Here is a 21688-nt window from a genome sequence, read left to right as displayed (position 1 = left end):
GACCTGGTGAAGTCCCGTAGCAATAAACAATAGCATTGCATATTTACACACCTTGAATATTGAATTGAATTGTTTCTATGCATTTAAGAGACATGGCTTCAATCATGTTAAAACACTTTTAACAGCTTTGAAAGGACAATGTTCAAATGCTTTGTGAAAAAATAAAATAAAGTCCAAATGCCAATTCACTTAAGAAGACCTGTAACGCTAAAACACTCCCTTGAGCTGAGGGGGATCTAATTCTCTGGTTTTTCATCACCAGTGACCCCTTTCACATTACACTCATTTGGTCCATGGATTATATGGAAATATTGATTAGTGCATCTTTAAAAAAATGCTCTGGTAGATGCATGTGCGTGCATGCTCAGGTGTGTCCTTACCAGCCCTTCACTGGGCATGATGCTGGTAAGGTGGACCACCTCCAGATGGGCGGACTGAGAGACCAGAGAGTCTGACGACAGAGAGATGATGTGGTCGCATATCCCCGCTAAGGTCTTACACTGGAGATGGCATCGGAGGTAAAGAAAGCAGCGGGGGGAAAAGGACAGGAAACGAGAGCGAGAGAGAGAGAGAGAGAGAGAGAGAGAGAGAGAGAGAGAGAGAGAGAGAGAGAGAGAGAGAAAAAGAGAAAGACAGAAAGTTATTGAGATTGGTTTTGGTCCGCGAGGGATTCCGTGACCTAGCTGGAGGAGGTGAAACAGAAATCATTTCATCAGATTGTTCCACATCGCCACTTCCATCACTCCAGCACACAAACTGTTTCCTGTCACAGTCTGTCGACAGGCATGCCCACAAGACACTGCCACAGACAGAACAACACATCACCGATACCAGCCAACCCCGAGGTGCCCACATGACATTTTCTAACATCTAAATTACAGAGCATAGATTTCATTTGTTGTTATGTGTCATTTTTTGGGGGAGACGATAAGGGCTTTTTAAACAAACAAAATCCGACACATTGTAGAGTGGCTAGATTATCTATGCTGTATTTTTTATTTTTTTTTACACTGGATTTACATTCACATATTACCTAATACGTAGTGCATCTGAGCAAATACACCAGATGTGGGTGGGATTTGGGTTTACAGAGATGGTTACCCTGGTTATCCTGTCTCATCGCATCGCTGCCGAGTGCACACACACACACACACACACACACACACACACACACTGGATTGTAACAGACATGCATGTAAGAGAATTTACGTTGTCTACATTCACACAAGCAGCATGACAGTGATGAACCCTGCATAAACTAATCTTCTGATCTCAATCCTAATGAGCAATTACCGGATTATAGTTATGAAATTAACAGAGATCTTTTCAACACACATGTGCACACACACACACACACACACACACACACACACACACACACACACACACACTATAGCTCAGAGCCTATGATTCATTCAGTGTGAGAAAAGGTGGAGGATCTTCAGTAAGCTGGCTATGTAATGCTTATGTTCGCTCTGTGTCTCTCACTGTCGCTCACACACACACGCACGCAGGCACACACACACGCACACACATTAATACACACACACTTCCATCCTTTTCTGTGTAAGTTATTTGAACATTTCACTGCCTGTTTAGTTTTCTGTTTATACATTAATATTATTATTAATATTATGTTCCAGTCAACGTGTACACATTACATAATGGGATACCCAGAACTGTTCATGTCATCCACAGACACATTAAAAGCTTTAATTTGGGAAAAAAACGACGTAAGTAAGATAGTAGGGGAAAAGCAGTATCAAAGTAGAAGCAGTGTATATCTAATCCAGCCTATAGAACCATGACTAGCATGCAAAGTCCCCAGCTGGAAACCACAGCCAGTGACAATGTTGTGGCTCTGCTTGCATCCCTCTTTGATCATTGGAGTAATAGTGTTGACCTGGGATTAACACGGGCCGAGAGACAAAAGGCCAGTTAGCAGTGTGGAGACTCAACTCCTCCAGTACTGACACACCCAGCCTTGATCTGACACGCCTCCGGAGAATCAGAGCGCAGATTATAGGGAAGTTAACTTATGTGACTGGCTGGCGTGAGATTTAAGAGCAGTCAAACAGAAAGCCAGACATAGTACGCTGCCAAATGGATTAAGCACTGGCTGCACACTGCCCCCCCTCTCCTCCCACCGCACCCACCACCTCCCTCATTCTCATTCTCCCTCGCGAACACACATCGAACGCGGGTGCATCTACTTCACAACACATGAACGTGTGCAGCAAATATAAACCTGAGCAGAGACACAGAAAAAGATGGAGAGAGGAGGGAGAAGGAGAGTGGAGGAGAGAAGAGGGGAGGTGGGGAGGGAGAGTCTGGGAAGAAAGGGGAGAAAACAAGGGAAAGGGAAAAACACACAACTAGGACAGTCTTATGTAATCCCTCTCATCCTTATGCATGCATGCACATAAAAAACACACACACACACACACACACTCATACATACTTCGCGCTCCATCAGACAAACAGACTCACACATGCTCATATCTTATTTCTCTCTCTCTCTCTTTCTCTCTCACACACACACACACACACACACACACACACACACACACACACACACACACACACACACCATCCCTGGCCATCTGATTGCTGCAGGCCGTAGTCTGGAGGAGAACAGAGTAGCAGTGAGTTTTGCATTATTGAGCAGAAGCTGACAAACGTACAACTACCACTACAGTAGCTACAGCAGAGCTGACTTTAGCGTTAAACAGTGCCTGAAGCCCATGCTGGATGCACACTGGAGACTCCCTCATACTATATGTCTGTCTGGATCAATCGCCATAGCTCAATTAGGTTAAACTGCCAATACCACCATGTGAAAAGAGCAGAGTTTAAAACTTGTATTTCTGTAATCCTATTCAGAACAAAGTGTACTTAGGTTTCATAAAGTACATAAAATACTCATTATGCAGAGTGGGTCCTTATAGGGACAGTTCATTATTTATTTAAGGGGCCAACAGAGGAGTTTTGGGACCTTTAGTCAAAATAGACCTGACCCTCCATTCATCAGCAATACAATTTGGATGACCCTGCAAAATGATTGGGAGGAAAGGGATGAGCCTCCCCCAAAAATTAACGGAACTGGTTTGCCCTTAGAAAAGATGTATAGATTCCCATTGACTTTTACAGCCATTAGATGATGACTAAACCTCTGCATTCTCAGCTTACACATCCCACTCCTCTGTTATGGTGTGGTGGCCATTTCAATAGATTTACTCACTGACATTGTTGTGGAAATATAATAAGCATTGACACTAAATGCACACTTCCTGCATTACTGCATTACTTCAAATACTAAGTTACTCCTCTAGTAAACTAGTATTCACATGAAATAAAACAATAAAACATTGAGACCATTCAGCAAAGCACACTGGGTAATTCAACACTGGTTGCTATGGTTGCAGTCATTGTATATTTTAGCATAGGTAAGCTTGCCGAAGCTGAACATTATCCAAAACTCCATTTCTCGGATGAGCGTCAATTTGGGAGCTTGCATGTTACCACTCCTTCCTTCTCAAATGCCTTGAAAAGGCTGTCGTTTGCACATTTTCACAAATAATCACAAATAATCACCGGGACCGAAAGGATATACCTCCCGTCTCATGCCTTCCCGGCTGCCGGCTGGTGCTGTCCGCGGCCCGAGTTTCGGCTTTTTAAAATAAAAGCTTGCGTCTGGTCAGCTATGTTTTCGTACGGTGTTTTGGATGTTTTGAACTAAACAGTACGGCAATCATGCTAATGATTTCATCAGATGTCTTAGTCACAACACGATTGAGCTAGCAAAGTTTTGTGTTTATATGTGCGAGCGGGATTTATTCAGTTTGAGAAATCCCACGGTCTCTAAAGCTACAGGTCTGGCTGACTAAACAGGGAGGGACCCATCTGCTAGCGATAGGGGCCGAGACTGAGAGAGCTACATGGAGCTACATGGATAAATACGCACCAAACAAGACACTTTGAAATGTTGCTCTTCTCATACAAAAGTTGGGTGACCCTCCCCCTTAGGCTGATCCTCCCCTCAACAAAGAGTAAAAAGACATGACCCTCAACCTATTTTCCTCCGGTGGTCCATTCCATAAATACCAAACGGTCCCTTAGAGGGTCTCCAGTTATTTATACTACTGGCTGTTACTAATGCATTAGCAGCATTTTAATGTTAAACAGCAGCAGGATGAGCTGTGGCTCATTTCAACTACTTTAAATAATGATGTCATTATACAAGATGATCATGTGTATGTGATGCAAATTTAAATTTGAGTACAATATTCCCTGTCAAATACTGGAGGAAATATAAAACTAGATACTAGATGTTTCAGCGCTTGTTCTTAATGTAGTTTTCTAAAAGTCATTAGTGAGTTAGCAATCAGGTAGCACGTAGGCAGATAGCTCACTAGTTATTTTTCATTATTATGTCATGTCAAAAATGTAAAAGAAAATGCTTTATGTTAAATCTAACTACTCGACAATGGTTCATCCGATCGACTGAGGACCAAAGGAAGTGCAGTGTCTTGAGATCTACGGGACATATTTATTAGAGGTGGGAATCACCAGAGGCCTTACGATACGATATCATCATGATACTTATGTCACGATACGATATTATTGCGATTTTAAACATATTGCAATATTCTGCAATATATTGCAATTCATTACCTTTTTTTCCAACTTCTAATTTTTCCCAATTTCAAATGATATCCCCAAAAGAAAACTTTAACATCTGTTTTATCTAAAAGATACATTTCTCTGTTTGTTCATCTCACTTCAGTTGTATTGCTCCAAAATGGGATTGTCAAGCAGACAAACTGACCAACACATTTATAATAAAAAAAAAAAACGATACTTGGCGTCTGTGTATCGATACAATATTGCCACGGAAAATATTGCGATACTATGCTGTATCGATTTTTTCCCCCCACCCCTAATATTTATTAGTAATGCGTTATGTACAAACTCATTATTGTAACTATTAGTGTTGCGAATTGAGAGGGGACCCCTATTAACTGTTACACTGCCGAATGGCATGCTGGGTACAACTCGCTCTCTGTCGCGCGCTACAGTACATTCAAGAACAGATGATGAAAGAGTGACTGAGTTGTTACATTGTAGCAAACTCAAATATTCAAGCATTAGCGTGTAACTTTCGGGAATGAACGCCTTTGTTCCAGGGAATAGCCTGGTCGCTAGCTGTTAGCGAATTAAGATGCAACTATGTCATTGGAGGTGTAGTTGTTGTAAGATGTTTGGATGAGCGGTTCTCGAGAAATTACCGGAGGCTAAGCAATCAGCCTGTTCTGAACATTTTCCTCTGACACATATGCAAACCAAAAGAAAGACATTCATCCTTACATACATTGGCTAGATTCATTTGATGAAATGTATGTCTATATGAAAAATGCGAAATAGATAGTCCACTGAATAGCAGAGGAAAGAGAGACAAACACAGCTTATGCTCATTAACTGGCTAACTGAAATGTTTTGTAGCTCGGTCTTTGTCCATGATCGATTTAAACAAGGGAAGAAAAAACTATTTGTTTTTTATCCTAGTAAACAATATATTGCCTTAAGACTGTTCAATATAGCATGGTAGTGTTGGTACATGGTACATGTTGACATTTTGAGAGACATCCAGCTACATATGGAGAACGTACGATACAATGTCTCTCAACTCTGCAACCTTTGACAAAATGTGGCAACAATTTTTGTCTTACCTACCAAGAATGTCTTCAAAGTTCAAATGCTTACTTTTTTTTGCATCTTTTTCTTGACTTTTGATACATTGTTGATGTTCACTTAGTGACTGAACTTGTTTTGTCGTGTCTTATAGAAGAGCAACCTTTATTTTATTGTATTTCATTTATTTGGACTTGTGAGTGTATATGTATACATAGTGTATGCATATACACATTCGGTTATTATTTTTTATTTAGTTGGTCTGTTTGTTGTACTGTCCTGTTTTAAAATTGAGAGGTAAAGTAGATCTTAACTGTGCATCCTCTTCTTCATCCTATGTGTGGCTGTCCAATGTTTATGGTTTAGTGGCAGTGTCACTTGCATTTTATTAATTTCTAAAACACATCCAGTATTAAACAATCATCAGCAAGAAAGCAGCATCTAAAAACAAACCCCTCCTCCTCCTTCTCTCCTCTCTCTCTCTCTCTCTCTCTCACACACACTCTCTCTCTCTCCCTTCACTCTGTCTCCCTATTTCACACATATACCTCCCACACACAACAGAATTAGTCATGTGTAGCCTTTTGTCTGGCACCCAGGGTTGTGTGTGTGTGTTTGTGTGTGCACACATGTGCAGAGCCATTTAAATATTTGAATTTGCCTGATGTCACTGTCCTGTGTCATTAACAGGCCTGTAACAACAGAGGTAAACGACAAGCAGAAGGCTAAGGTCTGAGTCACTTTGACAGTGAAGGCATGGCACCACGGGGAGACCGACATCTCAAACACACACTTATGGTTGCTTTTGTTTATAGAAATATATATCACAATTGCATCTATACTGTATACTGGCCGAACATCTGATGTAGGATTTATTTCTTGGCATAAAATGGCCAGATATTTTTTCAGGGAACTCCCCCTGCCAACATTTTATTTGGTTTCCTCCACCTGACCATGAATAGCAGCAGGAAGTGTCCCGATTCAACTGTCAGCCCGGATCAGACACTAGCTGCTCACTCGCTTTCACACGTGGACAGTTCTCCGTCACCCACGCGCGCACACACACACACACACACACACACACACACACACACACACACACACACACACACACACACACACACACACACACACACACAGAAGCTAAACTGGAGCTTTCAAAAGGCCTCAGGCTCGCTTGCACTTAAACTTGCAGTTTTGTTCCACAAATTCCCACAAAACACACACACACACACACACACACACACACACACACACACACACACACACACACACACACACACAAACACACTCCCATGCAGACAACAATGTGCAAACACACACATACAGAAATCTTTCAGCTTTTTCAGAATCACCACAACTGTGTTATCAGAACCAGAAATTGCAAAACAATTGTCTACCAGCAGAGATTAAACTTGATTAAAGGAATGGTTCCACCTTTTAGTATTCTTTCTCACCGAGCACAAAGACTGGAAACACTGGAAAACAGCTGGCATTGTTCTGTACAAAAGGTAAATCAATCCTTCTTCTGCACCTCAACAAATTAGTTCACATGTAATTAACATGTTATGTCTCTATGTTTAATCTGTACAAAACCTGACGTGTAAAAATCACAACTTGTGGTTTTATACGAGGTTATGTACTGTTTTTGGCCCCAGAGCGGAAACTTCCTGGAGTTGCTCCTGGTTGCCCGGCAACTGATCCTGTTTTTACACTTTGGTTTTTATATGGATTTGTATGGGGAAAATAATTTGATATTCCGTGTTAATTAATGAGCTTTAAAGGTGCTGCTAGGTAGATAGAGCCAGGCTAGCTGTTTCCCCTTGTTTTCAATCCTTATCTAAGCTAAGCTAACTAACTGCTGGCTGTATCTTCCTATTTAACATAGAGATAACAGAATGTTATTGAACTTCTCATCCAACCACTGGCAAGAGAGCGAATAAGCGTATTTTCCAAAAATCTGAACTATTCCTTTAACAAGACTTTGCTAGACTTGTTTCAGAAAAGGGAGATTCTGTGCAGCACAAGTACCTTATTGCACACATATATATATAATTTGTATCCTGTGTAAACTATTTATTATTAGTTGTTTTTTTTTTGCACTGTATTTCATGACAAACAATAAATCTTTCTGAATCTAAATCTAAGTATGTTGAATATAACTCTTTCCAAGGTCATGTGTGAGGCAACCGGAGAGGGTAGGATGCTGAAATAAAATCAGACTACTAAATCAACACTATCATAACAGTCTTGTTGTAACTATTTTTATCTATCCATTTAACAGCCATCATTGTTGAGTATGTCATTGTGCCTCTTCCCTGCTTTCTGTGGTGGAAACAGGCCAAACACTGTAAATCATTATTGATATTTTTATATGAATTTGACATTTTTAAGCAGAAACTTACCACATGGAGAATCTTATTCTCTGTCTCATACACAGTGCAATCCTGTAAAACGAGAAAATGACAAATAAAAGGGAGAGAAGAAGAAAACATGAGCTGGAGAAAAGCATCTATGCCAACATCCGCACACGAGCTCCAATATCGCCCTCCTCCAAATAGAACAACCAGGAAAGAAGGAAATAAGACAAATGAGACGGGAAACAGGAGGAAAGACAGATTACTTATTTTTCAATGGAGAACATCAGCAGTCAGCTATTTCATTTTAAACCTTGCACATTATGCATATTACTTTATAATCTCGGCAGACTAAAACATTGGATTGACCAGTTCTGGACGTTGCCTTGGGCTTCACGAGCCTCCGCAGGATTTAGAAACTACATTATTTGAACATGACAGATTGTTATTTAACGATAGCTGATAGTTAATCTATTTCTGGGAAAGCAGCCCACTGAATCCACCAGATGTGTATGGTAGCAGATAATTCATCTTTTTGATGCATTAGTGCGGGCGGTGCTGCCACCTTTGTCTGTCCCGCTGCACCCTGGCAGCCACATGTTCATTTGGCCCATTGTGGACCTACTGTGGCCCCTTCCCCCCTCCCCCTCTCCTGTGGCCCTTGTAAGAGGGGATGGGTGTTATCTGCTCGGCTCCAGGACTCACTCCGGGCACACGTACAAACACACTCTCACACACTGTGAGCAGGCTCTTACAGGGAGGATGTGGATGGAGTCCAGGAGAGCAGACATACTTTCTGTCCAAAACAATGAGAATTCTACAGTGTCAGAGTGTGTGTGTGTGTGTGTGTGTGTGTGTGTGTGTGTGTGTGTGTGTGTGTGTGTGTGTGTGTGTGTGTGTGTGTGTGTGTGTGAATGCGCCTCCAGTTTTAGTTTTTTAAAAGTGCATTTGTGCGCCTAAACTTGGTGAATCTACACGAGGGAGTGAGCCAGAGGGGGGAGCAGAAGGAGGACAGGAAATGAAGGGATGTGATACCCCAAGTTCATTCTCCACCAGGGCCCACAAGTTAAGCAGAGAGGATGTGGTGTAACAGTGAGTCAATGAGTACTTTGCCTAAGGCTGCTACTGAGGGCTACTCGTCCCATCAGCCATGCTGCAAAGAGCCTGTGGCAGTGGGCATATGCTTCACTCATAGTCAAATCTATAGAAATTAGCTATTGACCAGCACAAGCTGCATCCTTATTGATGCTCCTAATCCAAACCCACTTTAGTTTCGCACTAACAATTGGAAATTATGACCTTTATTGTATCAGTGTACTGACATGATGGATTGTGTGATGCAGATGCATGCATCCTGTGCGTGTTTGTGAGTGTGTGTGGAAGCACCTGTTGTACGATGGTGGTTAGTTCAAGGCAGAGCTGCACAATGTTGTTCTTCAGTAATGAATACTCTGTCACACTGGCGAATGGAGACCTGAAGCAGACAAAAAAAAATAGATTCAAAGTCTTACAAATGCATCGGAGACCTTAATAATATGGTGAACTTTAGAAACATTGGATAAGTGAACTGGTCATAATCTTATTCTACATGTTGTTATTGTTTTTCATTAAATGCTCCTGTTTGGAGTAGTGTCTTTTTTCTTCTTTTCAGAGTGAAACGGGTCTCAAAGTCACAGTTAACTGAATGTGAGCAAAGGATATTTGGCCATTTTATTAAAAACAATAGTTACTTTCTGTTTTGAGGAAGTCATTTTGCTATATTGGTGTTTTTATTTTCTTTCGTTCGTTTATTTGCGCACAGCGGGATTATAAAATCTGTGATAGGGCAGGGAGAGCAATAAAAGATAGTCTTTGCTCTTCTCAGAGCACATGAGCAAGTGATAAAGACAAACAACAATATTTGCTTTTATGACATGGCCATGAGGCTACACAACCCAGATATGTACTAAAACTCAACATTGCTTTATCTGTATGTGTTCTCTGTTTCATATGGTTTCATCAGCTGATCTAACTTCACCATACCAACATAAAAAATAACCTTTCTTAACTATCTACGGATTATGTTACTGTATGAAGCGTAAGAATAACAGGAACATCTGATAATGTAATGCAGCCTAACAATACAAACATACTCTGTAAAGTTTATTATTCCATTTTTAAAGGAACTTTGTGTCAGAGGGAGATTGTAAGGTGTTCCTGTTTTTGTTAAATGGATTATTTTTATAGCGCTTTTCTAGTCCTATCGATTACTCAAAGTAGGGCTGGGCAATATATTGATATCATATCGACATCGGTATATGAGACTAGATATCTTCTTAAATTTTGTATATCACAATATGGTAATATGACAATGTTATGAGTGCTGTCTTTTCCTGGTTTTACAGGCTGTATTACAGTAAAGTGATGTCATTTTCTGAACGTACCAGACTGTTTTAGCTGTTCTGTTATTTGCTTTCACACACTTGTGGTATTTATGGAATGGACCACCGCAGGAAAATAGGGGAGGGTCATGTCTTTTTATTCTTTGCTGAGGGGAGGGTCATCCAACATTTTTTAGTCTGGGGCGGGGGGGGGGGGGTCACCCAACTTTTTTATTCATGAAAAGAGCAAAATTTCAAAGTGGCTTGTTTGGTACATATTTATCCATGTAGCTCTCAGTCTTGTTACCCTAGCAGATGGGTCTGACCGTATACACAGAGTTTGCTGGGGGGGCAGGAGGAGCACTGCCCCCCTGGTGGCTCAAACGGGTAATTGCATTGTTTTTTCTTGTGAATACTAGTTTACTAGAGGAGTAACTTAGTATTTGAAGTAATGCAGTAATGCAGGAAGTGTGCATTTAGTTTCCATGCTTATTGTGTTTCCACAACAATGTCAGTGAGTAAATCTACTGAAATAGCCCCCACACCGTAACAGAGGAGTGGGATGTATAAGATGAGAATGCAGAGGTTAACTCCTGTACATCAGGGCTGTAAATATCAAATGGTATCTGTACTTCTTTGCTAAGTGCAAAATTGCACACAAGGGTAGGGTCATGCCTCTTTTTCAAATCATTTTGGAGGGTCATAGGAAAGTTATTACTGACGAGGGGAGGGTCAAGTCTTTTTAGGTTAGAGGCCACAAAACTCCTCCGGTGGCCCCTTAATTAAATAATGTCAGTCCCTTATATCAACATTACTGATTATTCTTTTTTAGGAATCACATTGTGTACATTTTTTGTGAAAGCACCAATTGTCAACTCTACAATGGTCTATATCCTTAAAGGTTCCATGACATGTTGCTCTTTGGATGCTTTTATATAGACCTTAGTGGTCCCCCAATACTGTATCTGAAGTCTCTTTTATATAGGCCTTAGTGGTCCCCCAATACTGTATCTGAAGTCTCTTTTATATAGGCCTCAGTGGTCCCCTAATACTGTGTCTGAAGTCTCTTTTATATAGACCTTAGTGGTCCCCTAATACTGTATCTGAAGTCTCTTTTATATAGACCTTAGTGGTCCCCTAATACTGTATCTGAAGTCTCTTTTATATAGACCTTAGTGGTTCCCTAATACTGTATCTGAAGTCTCTTTCCCGAAATTCAGCCTGGAAGCTGTCGAGCTCCTCTGTGCCCTGGTCAGTCAGCCTCTGTTACTGCCTCAAAGGCAGAGCAGGATACCCAGGGCTCGGTTTACACCTATCACCATTTCTGGCCACTGGGGACCATAGGCAGGCTGGGGAAACGCATATTAATGGTAAAAAACTTCATCAAGTGAAATTTTTTTTGGGACCTTTAACTTACTCATTTCTGAAAACAGGTATAGTTGCTGGTACATTAGCATATCATTTCTATATTGAGTTTTTTGTTATCATCTTTACTGTTGAAAACTGGGGATGTTGTCAAAAAATCACACGTCAAATTCCCTAATTCTTTTCACAGTGTGGTCGCTACCTGTCGAGCCAGGCTAGCAGGTTCTTGGCTGCACCAATCAGATCCACCACCGAGGTTAGGAAATCATTGGGTAGCCTCCGGGAAGCTCGTCCATCGTAGTGTCCGCCCCTCCGCCGGCCCAGGATGAAGTTCTGGAGGTTCTTCGCTGAAGCGTTCAGCTTGTGGGACAGAGTCCGCAGGTTCTCTGTCTCTAGGCCGTAGTTCTGGAGGACAAACAGAGGGATTCATTTTAAAAGTAGAATCACAAATATTTGTCATCCATTCAATACTGTGCCTCAATCTTGTGTCTTGAGTATTAAGACTGCTGTTGCTCTGCTAACATGCTGCTTTTGTTACGCTGTCTGCGCCGACATCATTGGATTGAGGTAACTTGTGGGTTACTTGATAAAGGGTTAAAGAAATAGTTTACCATTTTAGAATATTTCGGAGAGTTAGAAAGAAAAAAAAGTTATACCACAAAACAGATTATCCCTCTCTCAGCAAGCACGAGATTTCCCAAAATGTTGAACTACAGGTTTATAAAAACATGACGAGTAATGTGAAACCACTGGAATAAATGCAACATAAGTTACACACAATGTACTTGTATCTGTCTTAATAAGGATAACCTTTCCAAGTTTTATAGGTTGAGCAGAAAAAGTATTGACTGTGGGTTATTCTGAGTGGAATGAACTGAAATTAGAACTACTTTCTCTGAATAGACATTAGCATTTTCATATATCAGTCGCACTATGCACACTGATACAAGAACACCAAGCTGGTCGAGTAGCCCATTACTGCACTGTGACCCTTTTAAATAAACACACACACACACACACACACACACACACACACACACACACACACACACACACACATACAGACCCACTGAGCCACATTGCGCTCAGCATCCCAAGGCACCTCCAGTCACTTCCTGCCTGACAGAGCCTGATTCCTGCTGACACAAAGGCTACACACACACACACACACACACACACACACACACCCTTGTATAGTGAGATGCACAGGCTCAGCTAGACGTATCTATTCCTCCTCTGCCTCAAGATCTATTCTACACAGTCACGACCACAGTGACTACAAAGGAGAGAGGGTTTCACAGTGGCAGCAGAGAGAGAGAGAGAGAATTGAGGCAATTGAGGAACTAAAGAGGCAGAAGACAAGAGGGAGAGAGAGGAAGAGAGAGCACCCCGCTATGCATCTCACTGAAACTGGGTCATGCATGCACTGTGTTCTGTATAATCTTCTGTATTCGGTGGTAATGTAGATGTATACATGAACTTGGCGTGCACATGTTTGCACAGTTGTAATTAGCCTGTCCTATGATTCAATCTAAAGCTGTGTGCGGCTCTCTCCAGGGGAGTGCTGAGACAAAGCGGAGGAATAATGTCCTGTGTTGATTCTCTGAATGTGTGTGTGTGTGTGTGTGTGTGTGTGTGTGTGTATGGAGAAAGAGAGAAATTATTTGAGCAGTACGTGCAAGTGTGTGCCTGTGCGTGTCAAATCAATACAGTAAGAGGGCGATGCCATTAAGCAACCCACCCCGCTTCTCTCCACCTTCATGTCGATGTGGTTGCCATAGCAGCCATGTGTGCAGTGGCCTCTCCTCTATGCTGATATTTCTACCATTGTTCAGAGGATCGCAATCAAACATTCACACCAACATCTAGAGTATGTAACCTCTATTCATCAAGAGAATATTGATTGTGTGTGAGTTGCTCTCAGCTTGGAAGATCTGGGTTCACTGCTTAGATTTTTACTGCAGGTTTACCCCAAAACCAGCTACAATTTTCTACAATTCAAAATGAAACCAGTGCATGAAACATCTATTTACAGTAAAATGAGGAGCTGGAATTACAAAACAAGGGATGTTTCAGCTTCTTAAAAACAAATACTAAGTATGAAGCTGGTTTCATTTGTTTGTAATGACCTTTTTTATGGGACTGTTTAAAACAAAGTGTTTTAATTCAGATTGTGTTACCCCTGAGCAATCAACAACTAGACAAAAAAACAAACAATTACAAGACCATTAACCAAAAACATAAAAAAGGGCAAGAACAGTAAGACTAAAATCACTCAGAGACAAACATACAAGCAAATTAAATAAAGGGCAAAGGATACAGTTAGGGGTGAGTGGAGGGGTCAGACAGTAATGGGGGATGCTACCGTACAGACTATAGGGGCAAACCCAAAGATAACATTCAACATTCATCTATGCTTTCTAATATGGGACATTAAGAAACTAGAAGTATAAATTATGGCTGCATATTCATTAACTTTCACATAACCAGGATTTTAAAATCAATTTGGAGTCACACAGCGTAGCACTGAAAAGGAAATAACATAGAGAGCTGACTCATCTGCGTTGACGGCATGAATCACTTTCTCAGAACAAAAGCAGAACAAAAGCAGAACTGGGACATAGTTCCAAACATAATAAAGCTGCCTGATTATTATTATGGATTATGCCAAGATATTTTAAGTTTCAAAGTTGTTAGTTTTTTGAAGACTTAAGTTGTTTGTAAGATGTTTTTGGCATACAGGCAGAACATCCTGTCTGTTTGCGTAGGTTTTCTTCCAGAGGCTCCATCTTCCTCGCCAAGTCCAAATATATGAAGGTCAGCTTGATTACAACATTCTAAATTTCTGGTAGATTTGAATGTGTTTCTGTGTGTGTGTGTGTGTGTGTGTGTGTGTGTGTGTGTGTGTTGAACTGTACAGGGTGTCTCTCTGACCTTCCTCTGGCAGTGAAGAAGAAAAGAAAGGCATAGAGACTGAATGGATTTTGTTCCAAGCTAATTGAATAGCATTTCTTGTGTTATTCAAATTACACTGATTGTTCAACCTTAAAAGGAAATAAAGTGAGCTCTAGTATGACACACTATAAATTAAAAGAAGAAGTGGCTCTAAAATAGAAGCTTGGGGGGGCACCACAATTAATATAAAAAAAGCTAATCTTAACCTCATCATCTGACCCAGAGGGTCCGGAATAAAGTTACAATTTGTGTGACAGATTTGATAGTGAGAGTTCACCGGGACTCTGCTCGGTGGCAGTTAGACACAATCTACAAGATACAAAGAATCATTCAATTGTCTACTACTAAAAGTTTTAAAAAGATAATGCACATTAACTGAGTGGTTTCTTATCATTTGATGATGAAAAATACTAGCTGTACACAGTATGTCAACTGTCTAAGTATGTGACAATGGGAAATTGTTATTGACTTGCAATTAAATATTGCAATAATCAATAAATCCGTGTGAAACTGGGGCCTGGCTCGTATAGCTGACTTTGAAAAGAAAAGGTGTACTTGCGGCCCTCTGCTGTATTTTTGTTCTGAGTTCAATTGAATTTAAATACATGTTTTCATTTGCTCAACACCTTTTATGTCACTTCAATACAATGATTGTCTTTCAATTCAGATTTTGAGATGAGCAGTCATTTTATTCTTAAATTATGCTCATTTCCCAGCACATCTTGCTGAAAAGTCACTGCACCCACAGAAACCTACAGTACTTAGCATAGATGCTGGGGGCAAAAACTCGATTGCATAGGCATAAAAGAAGGGACTTTTCCACATTTACAGCAAGAGTGAAAGCTCAGTCAGCATTTGAAACTTGCATTGATCCAGGGCCACAGAAGCTCCATTTTTTTACTGCAGAAAGACCAGAAAGTCATAACAGTTGAGCCAGGGGAACAGGGTTTTGTTTCTTATGATGGATTATATTGCTGACGACAGTGAATCGTCCTTCCAAATATTCAGTGTCTACAGGTACAATAAAGCTGTGTCTTAGTTACCTTGAGAGTACAGCTAATGAGAGGTAGGTCAGTTGAGAATTGCTATTCTGCAGCTATCTTAAAGGATAATTTTGATTTATTATAACTTGGGTATTTTGTAGTCTTAGCCTTTATTTCTATTGATTATGAAAACATTTTACTCAACAAAGTAATTGCTGAGATCTTGGAAAACACGACAACTTTGCTACAACAAAGTCCAACGGGGCAAGAAATGAGCAGTGGCATGATCAGACAAATTGTAAACCAGCCAACAGTTTAGCATAGCCAAAATGCCTGTAATAACACCTCTTTGCAGATGAAAACTGTATGTGTGCATACCTACAGTATGGCAAGTTTGGTATAGGTCAAAGTTTACTCCCCAGATGCCGATGTGTTCCCAGATCTCAGTAATTCACTGGGTGAGCACAGTGTTATTATATCTGATAGGAATGACAAAAAGTAAGACCCAATTTGTGATAAACTTACACCAGTAGTTTTAGTGATACATGTTGTCTACCTGGCATCCCTCTATGTGTGTGGTGTGTGTCCAGTTTCAGGACAAATGGTGATTGCTGCTCTGGGACACTCATTCCCATGCTGGAACGTTTGAATGAGAAGAGGTGCTGATTAGCGCGTGCACGCGCACACACACACACACACACACACACACACACACACACACACACACACACACACACACACACACATTTAAACAGCCCCAACAAATCCAGCCATGTGTGCCTGGGAGATAAGGTGCATCCTGCATACTCTTTCTACATACTCTCTCTCTTCCTCTTCCTCTCTTTCCCTCTCACTCTCCCTTCATCTCTCTCTCTTTCTCTCTCTGGTAGAGTAGCACTTAATTCCCCCTAATTCTCTAATCTTGAGCACAGGGCCACTGCACATACAGTCAGCAGTGACCGAGGCAGTACACAAAGCAGGGCCCAAATGATGGAGGATTTTTCTGGCCATTTCTTAAGCCAATATCAATAACTGGTGGGAGGGGGGTAAACAACAACCAATCGTTCTACCTGTGAGTAGTGGCAATACAGTACCTGACAGTATTTTATTTGATATCTTATGTTTAATGAAAATCTTGTTTCATTTCACAAAAGAGGACAAGATTCTTAAATGTCAAATATTGCCTAATGACGAGCAGCTGTACAAAAACTTTGCCTAAATAAAACTGTACAATAGCATAATATATATCAGATAACAGAGTATTTTTACAGTGTGGTATTAGTACTTGTCCTTGAGTAAAGGATCTGAATTAGGGCTGTTAAACGATTACATTTTCTTAATCGCGATTAATCGTTGAATTTCTATAGTTAATCGCGATTAATCACGTTTTATCACATGATTAAAATTCTATTATTTTGCATTTCAGAACAGTTTTTAAGTACATATTAACAATGGAAAGCAATTCTAACCAGTGGATCTTGATTGGGAATCAAATGAATGCAAAGAAAATGACTTTATGAATGATTTTAAGATTAGTATTTGTTTATTATATATTTAATCTAGTCACACATTTGAATCTAGAGTCAATATTAGGGTTGGGTATTGTTTGGTTTGGATACCGGTGCTATAGCGGTACTTTTAAAACGGTACCGGTGCCTTAATGGTGCCTGAACCGATACTTTTTAAGAAAGTTAAAAAAAAGTGTTAGTGTTAGTGTTAGCTGTCAGCGTTGAAACCGTGTTTAATCCAGCTACTAGCTAGCGGAAGGCTAACGTTAGCTGCTGTCGAGTATAGTGTTAACTAGCTAGCGGTAGGCTAACGTTAGCTGCTGTCGAGTATAGTGTTAACTAGCTAGCGGTAGGCTAACGTTAGCTGCTGTCGAGTATAGTGTTAACTAGCTAGCGGTAGGCTAACGTTAGCTGCTGTTGAGTATAGTGTTAACTAGCTAGCGGTAGGCTAACGTTAGCTGCTGTCGAGTATAGTGTTAACTAGCTAGCGGTAGGCTAACGTTAGCTGCTGTCGAGTATAGTGTTAACTAGCTAGCGGTAGGCTAACGTTAGCTGCTGTTGAGTATAGTGTTAACTAGCGTCACGTGCAGCGGTGTTTCTGTTTCCTGTAACGTCTGTTTCAGAGCAGCAGAGAGAAGAGCAGACATATCAGTGGCACCAGAATGAGGCACCGAAATCCGCGTTGCTATTCCTGCAGCAGCAGGATGTGTTACGAGGAAGTACGGCAAAATAGTATCCTGTTAGGCATGACGCAAAGCTGAGTGAAGTGAAAATAAATTAATAAATGGCAGCATGCGATTAATACGATTAAAAAAAATTAATGCATTATGCTCGGCCCTTAATCGCATCGCGATAAATAATAAATAAATAATAATAAAATAAATGATTAACGCGTTAATGCTGACAGCCCTAATCTGAATACTTCTTCCACCACTGATAATAACACACCAAGACCTGCATATGTGCGTATATATTACACCCTTCAAAGTATTATCGATTGAGAGAAAGAGTGTCAGTAAGTAACAGAGGCTGACTGACCAGGGCACAGAGGAGGTCAACAGCTTCCAGGATGAGCTCCTGATGTCCTATTCTGGTGACACCCAGCTCCTCCAGCTCCTGATGGGTGATGTGCAGCAGCTGCTCACCCCCCATCTGCTCCCGCTCGAAACTCTTCACGTACTGCTGGAGACAGTCATCCAGACCTGAGGAGAGCACAGACAGACACAGATTAGCCAGTGCTGATGTTGATGTGCTAACACTGTGTAGAAGCCTTAGCCAAAAAAATATTCTATTTGGTATAATAATGATGCATTTCGACTGCATGGTATGGCATAACTCTTTTTTGGTTTTCCATTAGCAGTTGTGGATAGCATCCATGCTACCTGGTACCTTTTTGGTTGGTCTGCTGGGTTCCAAGTAAGCTGAGCTACTAGGAGATGGAGTTAAAACACTGCAGACCATTGATTGGTCACAGAGAACCGTCACTAGTTTCAGGATGTCTCATTGGAACTACAGCTTGCGCGGCTGTAGTTCCAATGAGACATTCTGTAGGGGGACCGAAGAGAGAAAAGTTACATAGTATGCCTTTAAATAGCCACGCTACCGTCATTAACGGCTGCAATGTTTTTATTCACTCGCCCCAGATTTAAAAAACATTGCAAAATAGAGAAAAGCACCTGGTACCAAAAGGGAGTTGAGTCGAGGTAAGTCGAGCCGAACTATGCAGCAGAAGTGAGGCATTGTGCCCCCTCCCAGAGACAAAAATATAAAAATGAGTAGGACATATGTATTACAGACTGATAGAAATACAAATTTGAGTCCCTGTCTGTCATATTGTACACTGAATCCTGGTCCACTTAGCTGCAACACAGAATTCAGGCACGAGTGCGGACACCCACACAGAAACTCAATGCAAAAATCTGCCAAATAGAAGCTGAAGCTGAACACCAGCCTAAAGCCAGAAATGTCATCAATGCTTTATTGGCAACTTACTAACTGTCACTTACAAAACACAACTGTTGGTTTGGCTTTCCAACATCTGATGATGATTGCACACCATGCTGTAATAACATTTCCTTTGATGTCACTGCTTTTTACATGCTATTTTGCATGTAAATAGCAATGCATTTTTAGTGTTTGCAGAGTTGCATTCTCAGACACTTATAATAATATATAAATTATATAAATTGATAATAATAACAATCTGAAAAAAGCACTTTTAGTGGTTGGAAATGGATGGTGTGTAATTTTTCAATAGGGTTAAACTGTAGCCCGGTTGGCGGCTGCCGGTTACAGCGTTCTCGCACTGGACCAATTTCAAAGATTCTTGTTCACATTAGTCACTTAGACACAAATCCATGGGAAAATAGGGTCCTGGTTGAACAATACTGAAATACCCCTTTAAGGGTGTGTCCAAAATATACCCAGATATGTGAGTAACATATTGACGTATGACTTTCCGCTGTTAAACTGTGGCCGCCTGCCGTGCAGAGAGCCAATCAGATGCACATAGCCGTGGTGGGTCCAGGATATTATTGATCAGTATGAGCCTCAGGCTTTGAACCAAACAAAGTCAATAGAAAGCACACCTCCCCACGGACCTAATGAACAAGCCTGCTCCAAAAATGAGCACACACAGAGCAAAAACAATGCATTAGAGGAAGCAAATCCATGCACACATACACACTTATGAAACCACGGAGACACACAAACAGTGCACTCTGTCACTCCGTAAACACACACCTCCAACACAATCACACATACAAATACAATTACAACTGCTGTTGTTATTCAGGGTCTTGACGCCTCTGTGGAGGCACGTCGTTAAAGCCGAGTGGAGCTGTGAGGAAAACACTGATGCCCAAGGGAAGCGATGCTGACAGGGAGCAGACAGTGTGGTAGCACCTTAACACAGTCACTCTTACACACACAAAGTATGAGCAAGAGGCATCTTGCTCTTGGTATGCCATGGGACATAACAGGCAAAATATAATCCTCCTCTTGCTCTGAGTGACACGGACAAACAATCTTGTCACATACAGCACAGAAGAGCAATTGTAAATCTAACACGTCAGTAAGAGGCTCTGCTCTGTAACACCACAAGTAGAAATTGTTTAATGGGATGCATTTCCCATGGACAAACCCTCATATCCCACATCTCAGTATCTGTTCCACATACATACATAATACTGCATTATTTCATGCAAGGCTGTTATGACGTCACGTTTGTAGATGAAGGATGGGAAAACTACAAATAGGTGCATGTGATGACTTGTTTTCACATCTAATTTGGTATTATAATCAGGTAAAACTACAAATACAGTTTAAACAGGCCATTTTCTTGCATTGAATACTTATCGCAGGATATATTTAGCTAAGAATACTTTTCACTTAAGTAACATTTTCACTGCAAGACTTTTTCTTGTAATGTATTTTGTTTTTTTTGGCATTGGTCCTTTTACTTTAAGGCACAATAAGTAGGATTTTCCTATAAAAAATCAATGTGTAGGCTCATATGAAAATAATCCCTCTCAATCATCACTTATGACCCACTAGAAGTGTGTGTAGCGGTGTCTGTATCTGCAGAGACCCTGTCCTCTGCCTGCATTTTCTTATTTAGCTGTGTTCGGGATTTTTCTGACGTGACTACGTGCCAGATTGTAAGCATGAATGGATCCAAGAGGAAACTACGAAAATGGCAGACAGCACCGAAAAAAGCAGACAAAGCCTGTTCCAAACCAGAGAGAACCTGGGGTTGGCAAATGGAAAGAATGGGGCCAACTTTGAATGTTGTGTTTACAAACCACAACCGAAAAATCCTTCTCATTCTGCCTTTGAATTAAAGAATCTGGCTTTTTTTCAGTTATTTGTATTGGTTTTTTGGGTAGAGCTAGTTTCAGAGATAGGTATGGCTCCTAACCTAGGAGCAGGGCCCCATCCAAAGGGCCACACGATAAATCTGAGGGGTTTTGAGATGATTCATTATTAATGAAAAGTTCTGCTACACAAATTTGAATTAGAGATGTTCCGATACTGGCTCCGTTACTGCCTAAAACTCTGGTATCGGTATCGGGAAGTACTGGAGTTAATGCACCGATCCGATACCACGTAATAAAGCCCTGAAGAAAATCTACGTTAAAGTAGTTTATTTATGTTCTTTTTCCGTTAGAAATTACTGTCAAACTGCAGAATAAAAGAACATTCTGTGGCATTCATGTTTCACAAAGAGTTATATAGAAAATTATGTTATTTTTCCAAATCTGACTTTAATGTGTAGACAGTTAATATGTTTATTATTCTGTTTTCTCTGGAAAGGGCTGTAAAAACCTCTTCAGATTGCTGTCTACTCTCATTTCCAGTTTCTCATCTTTATTCAAACAAACCAAAAAAAGATATGATAATTCATTTCAGCTCTGCGTGTTTTTTTTACAAGAATGTTCTTGGTGACCAATTCTTGACTAAGAGTAAGC

The 21688-nt window shown here is 40.7% G+C and overlaps 1 protein-coding gene across 1 annotated transcript in view; it reads right to left on the bottom strand.

Moving 5' to 3' along the window:
• Positions 1–21688, bottom strand: part of LOC144524760 (connector enhancer of kinase suppressor of ras 2) — a 69916-nt gene that overhangs the window by 36022 nt on the left and 12206 nt on the right. Inside the window, exons 2-6 of the mRNA XM_078261223.1 lie at positions 18258–18421; positions 11976–12178; positions 9435–9522; positions 8097–8138; positions 381–500 (exon numbers count right to left, since the gene is read on the bottom strand). Coding sequence (XP_078117349.1) covers positions 381–500; positions 8097–8138; positions 9435–9522; positions 11976–12178; positions 18258–18421 — 617 coding nt within the window. The remainder of the gene's footprint in view (positions 1–380; positions 501–8096; positions 8139–9434; positions 9523–11975; positions 12179–18257; positions 18422–21688) is intronic.

This window comes from Sander vitreus, chromosome 10 (assembly GCF_031162955.1).
Source record: "Sander vitreus isolate 19-12246 chromosome 10, sanVit1, whole genome shotgun sequence".
In the NCBI taxonomy this organism is placed as follows: domain Eukaryota; kingdom Metazoa; phylum Chordata; class Actinopteri; order Perciformes; family Percidae; genus Sander; species Sander vitreus.
This window is presented reverse-complemented; position numbering and strand designations above follow the sequence as displayed.